Raw genomic sequence first — 7728 nt, 5'->3', positions numbered from 1 at the left:
TCAAGACAGGCTGACCAGGATAGGCTGGGAGACGTTTACAGGATCCAGCCTCTTATTTCGCACTCTGTTGACCTCAGTATGGGGCTTTCACCTTCCAGGATGGCTGCTTAGCCGCTTGCCATGATCTTTGCATTCCAGCCAGCAAAGAGGAGGAAGGCATAAAGAAAGGCCTGCCCCAGACTTTAAGAACACTTCTTGGAAGTCCCATACCATTTTGCTTAATCTCCTTAGCCAGAATTTAGTGTTGTGGCCATAGTTAGCATCAGGAGGAGCTGGGAAATTAAGTATTTATTGCAGATGGCCATGTGCTCAGCAGAGTACTGTTGCCCAGGCTGGAGTGCAGTGGCAAGGTCTTGGCTCACTGCAACCTCTGCCTCCAGGGTTCGAGTGATTCTCCTGCCTCAGCCTCCTGAGTACCTGAGATTATAGGCACACATCATCACACCCGGCTAATTTTTGTATTTTTAGTAGAGATAGGGTTTCTTTTTTTTTTTTCAGTCTCAATAGAGACTGTCAAAAATTGCCAATGCCTACTGTATTGCAAGTTGTCATGGTGGGGTATTGGGAAAAGTTTTCAATTAGCAATAACTGTGCCTCAGATAAACCTCATTGGCTATGATACTGCTGCTGTGCGGTTTGGAGATGGGGTTTCACCATGTTGGCCAGGTTGGTCTCGAACTCCTGACGTCAGGTGATCCACCTGCCTTGGCCTCGCAAAGTGCTGGGATTACAGGCATGAGCCACTGTGCCCGGCTGTTACTATTTTAAATAGAGACAGGGTCTCACTGTGTTGCCCAGGTTGGTCTCGAACTCCTGGGCTCAAGCCATCCTTCTGTCTTGGCCTCCAAAAAGTGCTGGGATTATAGGGTCGAGCCACCAGGCCTGGCCACATGGCAGCTTTCCCCTGAGGCTGTCCTCCCTCATTGCCATAAGGGGAATGCAAACAGCTCCTACATTACTTTTTTTCCTTGTTAATATCAAACAAAATAACCCTGAGCATTAGATCTCTAACTTTACTCTGACTCAACCATTCCTCAACTAGTTACAGTGGTCAGGGGAAAGCCAGATGTTGAGTAGCTTGGGCCTGCCCATCTGATGTAACGAGCTGTGAGATCACCTATTCTGGATAAGGAGCAGAGGCAGAGGCAGAGTAGGTCGCAATGGGACCACATAGCTGCTCTAATGTGGTGTGGTTTTCCAAAGCAAAATCAGAGGGGCCAATGGATACAGGATATGCAACCAATGCAAGCTCCCTATACAAGCCTGCTAAAGCCTAAACACCTGGGAATCAGATGGTTCCCAGTGTATTGTCACAGCATCTGGCAGTGTATTGTCACATATTTGCTGAATTCAGGAATGAATGAGTTTGGCAACACTGATGGCTGGTGGAGGAGCATTCTCCAATGTAATCTGCCAGTCAGTAAATAGAATATCTGAGATTCCTGTCTTGGTGGCATAAAGGGGTAAGGGGCAAAGAGTAGGAGGGAGGTGCTAGCAGAGAAGGGACCAAGAAGGGGCTCTCCTAGCCCAGTGGACCTGCTCATGAATGAACACAGAAGTGAGCCCCCAGAAATACTGCACCAGGAAGACTGCTGCTCTGGGCCCTCCACCCTCTCAGTCCTGTGGTCTGCCTAGTACTGGCGGGTTTGGTTGTTTTGAACATTAGATATAATGGAGCCTTGTTCCCAGTCATGTCATGATGTTGAACTGCCCTTTTAGCTTCTATTCACAGGAAAGTTCTTGTATCACTCTAGGGCAGGGAGCTTCCTGGGTTTTCTGATCTTTCTTTCCACTGCTCTCAGTTTTTACCAGGGCACTCTACCAGTCTTTGAAGAAAAACTTGCTCCCATGCTGTGTCTGTCTCACTACTTCCTGTGCCAACACTCTTCTGACTTTCTAGGTACCAGCATCTAGGTCTGTGAGTTCTCATTTTTGGAAAAGTGTGCATTTCACTCTAGTAGGAAACAATTTTATTATCCAAACCAAATTCAGCCTTCTTGGAAATTCCTACCTCCTATCCTAATAATTTGGTGGGAAGTTTGGTTCCTCATAATTGCAGCCCCCAACTGTAGGTTGGTGTGAAAGTAATTGCGGTTTTTGCCATTTTGATGCAAAAACTGCCATTACTTTTGCACCAACCTATTATCTTCCAGTGGGAGGACAAGGTTTTCAGGGGGTTCAGTAGTGAGGAAACCTATACCCTTCCTCTCCATTTAGGACTTGACCATTAGAATGGAGCTGCCATCCCCACCTGGATAATGGAGCTGTTCCTGCGTAGGCTACTGCACACTGCCTACCCAACACGTTTAACAATCTGTCCTAATGGTTGAAGTGTAACACTTGTCTTAACTGGCCTTATGGCCTTAGATATTGCCAAAGTGATCTCTTCTGACTCTGTTCCCTGCTTCTTTAACTGAAACTTCCCACCTGTGGCATAAGACAGAGACCCTTTAAGTGCCACTGTCCCCAGGGCTCTGCCCTCTTTCCCTAAACACTTCATAGCTCCGGAGGTGACCTGTCCACAAGCCCCTCACATGACTCAAGTCTCCAACCACAGACACTCTGTCCCTCTTGAGCCTTGAATCTCCACTGAGATATCCTGAACCGAGTTCCATATTGTCTCCCTATGCTTGAGACTCCCTGTGTCCACACAGTCTCCCAATCTGACAGCACCAAGTCACCTTGGGCCAGTCCTCAGTTCCATTAGTCCCTGAATTTCATCACTTCTGCATGCTCTGGGCCTCAGACCAGGCCCTCACTGCCCTTCGCCAGGACTTTTGCCCAGCCTCTGCCAGCAGTGCTGCCTGCAACCTCCCCACACCCACCTCCTCCACTGCCGCCTGGGATCTAAGCACACCCCTGATCCCGCCACTCTCAGGAGGAGACTCTAGAGTGGTCCTGTCCCTTCTGGACCAAGGCCAGCTTTTTCCTCTGTACTGCAAAGTCTGACCCCTCTTATTTCTCTCACTCCCTGTCCCACTTATCCCTACAGAGCTGCAGTCTGTGCTCCAGCTTCATTAAAAATCCTGCATCTGGAAATTTCTGAGCCTTTTTGCACCTCTAGGCCTTTGAATATGGAATGCTGCCCTCCCTCCCCCACCTCCTCCTCCAGGACCTGCAGGCAGGTCTCCCAGCAGCCCCAGGTGGGGGAGGCTCTTTACCCTCAGCCTGGACCTTTGTGGGAAAGACTCTTCTCTAGCACTTGGCAGCTGGAGGGGTGACCTGACTGTGAACCTATCTCCTTCCCCATCCCAGGAGCCTCTCAGGCACAGAGACTGACTTGCTTACGGTTGTCTTCCCAGTGCCTACCCTGTTTGTAGCAGGGCACAGCTGCCCAGTGGACACTGAATGAATGCCCCTGCCAAAAGCGCTAGTAATTTTCAAGTGAATCTTTTCTGGTGTTTCAAGCCTGGACAGTTGCAAGAGGTTATGCTCCCAATTCTCACAGGCTCATCCAGCCTGCTCATGGCCATTGGATAGTTCTACCTAAATCACCCATAGGGCACTTTCTAGCTCCCAAACCTGCCTTTCTTTCTTTTTCCACCGCCAACTCGGAGCCTAACTCCGTAAGGACTCATTCATTTTCTGCTAAGTGAGTGAGTGAATGAATGAACTAATGAATGAATGTAAGAATACATGAATAAATGCTTTGTATGTAGTAGAGATTCTTGCAAATGGAGCCCATTGCAAGGAGACACTGGGGGTGGGAGTTGTTAACCTGGGAGCAAGGGGATTTGGGGAAGCATCATCAGGAGGTAGAGAATCAGTCTCAGTGACCCGCACCAGGGACTAAGATTCATACAGCCGGAGAGATTTAAAGTACAAAATTGAGGGCATCTCACCTGTCTGCCCAACTGGCTCATAGATACATAATTTTTTAAGTTCTTGGGTGAGAAAGGTCTGCAAGTGGGAATTGAAAGAGCTGTTTTCCTACCAAGCTGTAAACTTTAGGTGCAGAAGCTGGCCTCCTGGGATCTCAGCATGGACCAGCTCAGGTTGCTTGGAAGCTCCAAGGCCAGCAGCTTTACCAGGTGAGGGGTGGCAGTGGTAGCCTGTAGCACAGGGCCCAGGAGATCACTGCTCTCCCCAGGTCAGTCTTTCCTTGGTGGAGATGGAAGGCCTGCTTAAGGCAAGGTGAGAGCGAGCAATCTGACTTCTGATAGTCTCTTTCTGATAGGAGAGGCCCAGGGAATCTTGGTTAAATGCACCTAAGGGTGCCAGTTAGAAGCCAAGACTCCTAGTCTTCTTCACATCCCCTACTCCTCCTATCTTGACCGGCTTACTGCTATGGCCCACTTCAAAGGCTTCCTCCTTTGGGCTACCTTCTCTGGATACCTTGCTAGGAAGTAGCCCCTTCCTCTCTTGCAATTCTATACCTGCATCCTGAACCAGTGCTCCCTGGGCACTCAGCCCACATTGCCTTGTGGCTACATATATGGTTCACTTTCCTACTTAGCTGTAGATATAATATCTTCACATCCACCCTCCCAAGCACACAGTGCCCTAGATGGGCATAGCCAACTGCTTTAAAGTATTTCTTGATTAATGGTAGCTCAGTGATTTTTAATACCCTAGGGGGTTCTGCACTGACTTGGCCTATTCCAATCCATCACTAGGCAAGCTTCTCTGAAGCAGCACCCCCATGGACTGGTGGTTTGTTTGTTGGCTGCAGAACTCTTTGAGGGCAGGTGCTCCTTACATTCCCAGGGAAATGACCTAGGACCTCCCTCTTCAGCGTGCCATTCATGAATGGGCTCCCCTGTCTGTAAGAACTAACTCCTAGATCTGCATATTTAATTACTGAACGATCAGGACAGGTAAGAGTGTACACAGTGCAGTGCCTGGCACAGAGTGAGGCACTGTAACTAGCTCTTGTTATTAGTGCTGCCCAAAATCACATTTACAGAAGACAGTCCAGCATCCAAAGTGCCTGCTTGAAGCATGGCCAGAAGGCAAGCAGATGGTGGGGTGGGCAGTGATGTCAATGAGTGAATGCCTGCATTCATCCATCAGTATATTCACTTCTCTCCAAACAACTGTGGGTGTTTGTCGAGTAAGGTTCTGGCCATTCAGCAGTGAGGGAGAGAGCTGGGGTGGTTGGTGGGCAGAGGCCACTGAGGAATACAGGTGCCTGGGCATGGCCTCTAGCGCTGCAGTCCACAGACCCCGGGTCTCCAGCCAGAGGCAAATGAGCTCTCAATGGCGGGTCTTTCCTGGGGCCTGACCCGGAGAGCCAGGACCGCGAGCTGCATTCTCATGGCTCTCACGCTGGGCATCCATATGCATCATGCATCAGTAAGGGTCCGAGGGCATCTGCGGTCCATACCCTGGGTGATAGCTGGCCTCGATGCAGCACAGGTTGAGATCCTGGGGCATGGGCGCCCTTCCCACCTCGTCCGCCGCCTCCCCACCTGTATACCTCAACGGCCTGTGGGCTGCCTGCACTTGGGCGCCCGCCTTGGATTATCTGAGCCTGCCTCAGAGTTATCTCCCCTGGGCCCCCAGCACCTGCTGTCCATCTGCAGCGGGTTCCCCACCGCCCCAGGCATTGGATTCCTGACGAGGTACCTCGCCTAGGCATGCAGTACTTGCTTGCTTCCACCCCATTCCCAGCAGCGGGCTCCGCACCTGGGATCGCACGTGAGATTCCCCCCACCCCGCAACCTCAAGTCTGGGCTCTACTTTCTACACCTGTCCCCCCAACCCTACATCCCTCCCAGCACTTCCTGCACATAGGTTTGGCCAGATCCTCCCTATTGAAGACAGAGCTGCAGTGCCTCCGGCGCTCTGGGAGCAGGTGCGAGTGGGGATCGGAGGAGGCGCTCTTATTCCACTTTCTGTCCGGGACAGAGGCGGCTTTGCCCTAGGGCACTCTCGCCTCAATAGGGAGGGCCGGGCCACAACCCACGTGCGGGAGGTGTGGTGCGGGATGCAGGGGTGGGGAGGCAGATGCAGGAAGTAGGGCCCCGTACGCGGTTGGGAGGAGTGGAAGCTCAGCTCACGCGGATCCCAGCTGCTGGACCCGCTCCGAGGGAAGCCCCCGACCTTCCCGGTTCCGATGGTGCGCAGCCACTGAGAACTTATTAGCCTCGTGGATCCCCAATCTTTCCCCTTTGCTCAGCTCTATTTTCACAAACAGCAAGCACACGCCCGGCTGGGTGGCACCCACCCGAGAACGCCCCCAACCCCGTTCTCGCCAGACGCTGGTCCCTGCTTGAGAGGGTGAGGGTCCCGGGACCTCTGCCAGGAGGAGGGTCGCGGGGTTCCAGGAGGCCGAGCAGGAAAGAGCAACTCGTTGCTTCTTCCACCGGCCTCTTAGCGGGGCATAGCAATAAACTTGGCATTCCAAGGGTCTGGGAACATCTTCGTAGGACCCATCGAGAGATTGTTTAAAAGCAGGCACCCGCTCCCGCGCCCAGGTGGGAAAGAGCGGGCCAGAGGTGAAAGTCCAGGCGTTTGCGCGCAGGCCGGCCCCATGGGGCGCCACATGTGGGGCGCGGATTCCGAGAGGCTGGAGGCTGGCGGCCGAGGAGGCGAGGCGGGGGCGGAGTCGCCGTGGGCCGGTCTCGCGCAAGTCCGGGGCCCGGCCAGCCTGGATGGACAACCCCGGGCCATGGCCGGCGCGGCGGCGGAGTCGGGGCTGGAGCTGCGGGCCTTCGCGATGTCCTGGGATCCGAGCGCGCCGCGGCTGGCCTACAGCTACGGCCCGGGCAGCCTGCGCGAGCTGCGGGCGCGCGAGTTCGGCCGCCTGGCAGGTGAGGCCGGCGGGCGGGCAGGCGTGGGGGACACGCGGTTTCAGGAACCGACTTGGACGGAGCTTTTGCTCCTGGGGCTACCTCATTTGGGGCGCATTTTCAATTGAAACTTCAGGAGGGACGTGTCCACGCTTCCGCTTCGCAGACGCGGCTCCCCGCAGCAGACTTTTACTACTCTTACTCTTCAGACTTTTCAGTGGACAGGACCAACCGAGCCCTGTGCCCCTTTCCCCGCCCTCCCGGAGCAGGGCTTCGATGGTCCTTGCCCTCTCTCGTGGGAGACCCCTCACTCTAAAAATCCTGCTGGGGCCGGGGTTGCCAAAGACAGCATGTCCAGCGGCCGTGACCCTTCGGATGTCCGCAGCGGGTAGGAGAGGCGCATGGGCCCCTAGCGCCAGGTTAGGGCCGCGCCTTCTGCGGGGGTAGCCCGTATTCAGTTTTGATTTTCGAAACCTCATTTTCCTCATTCTTGCAGCGTCAGAACAATCCCTCTGAGCTCCACCTCGCTGAGGGACTAGGAGAATTAGCAAACAGTGCAATTTCACCTTTAAGAACAGGGCAAGCCTGTGAATTGGATAAGAAGACCAAGATCACATCGTGCCTTTCCTCAGAGAGGAAAGTGCTGATGAACTTGCAAATCAAGCTCCATCTGGCCTTGGCCCACCCGGCCCTCTGCTGCCGGAGTCCAAGCTTGTGACTCATCCCTGTGCCAGGGACCTTGAGTGCAGGGCTTCACTGAGCCCCAGAGCCGCGTGCCAGGCAGTCAGTGAGGTTCTGCAGGTGAAGTGGGCACGTCGTGGCCCAGGGCACCTGCAGTGATGAACAACTGGTGACTGCTCCCCTTGTTCGGGGCAGAACAGCAACCACGACTTAGGTTTCACTACTCGGGTAGCTGATTTCAGCCCTTTGGGTCACTTCCTGGTGTTGTGGAGGTTAACTATGTTTTCTCTTTGGGGGCTGTGAGGACTGTGGC

General features: G+C 53.5%; 1 protein-coding gene and 1 non-coding gene across 2 annotated transcripts in view; one reads left to right on the top strand and one right to left on the bottom strand.

Annotated features, from left to right (window-relative positions):
* Window positions 1–498: 498 nt before the first annotated feature.
* LOC116528253 lies at window positions 499–637 on the bottom strand. The gene has a single exon (XR_004258946.1). It is a non-coding gene; the product is annotated as a U4 spliceosomal RNA (small nuclear RNA).
* Window positions 638–6597: 5960 nt separating this feature from the next.
* MOCOS (molybdenum cofactor sulfurase) overlaps window positions 6598–7728 on the top strand; it is an 83996-nt gene continuing 82865 nt past the window's right edge. The window contains exon 1 of the mRNA XM_032245306.1: window positions 6598–6755. Coding sequence (XP_032101197.1) covers window positions 6614–6755 — 142 coding nt within the window. The 5' untranslated portion in view covers window positions 6598–6613. The remainder of the gene's footprint in view (window positions 6756–7728) is intronic.

Source organism: Sapajus apella, unplaced genomic scaffold (assembly GCF_009761245.1).
Source record: "Sapajus apella isolate SASKATOON/1434 unplaced genomic scaffold, GSC_monkey_1.0 scaffold57, whole genome shotgun sequence".
Lineage (NCBI taxonomy): Eukaryota > Metazoa > Chordata > Mammalia > Primates > Cebidae > Sapajus > Sapajus apella.
The sequence above is the reverse complement of the archived record's forward strand: the minus strand, read 5'-3'. Positions and strand labels throughout refer to the sequence as shown.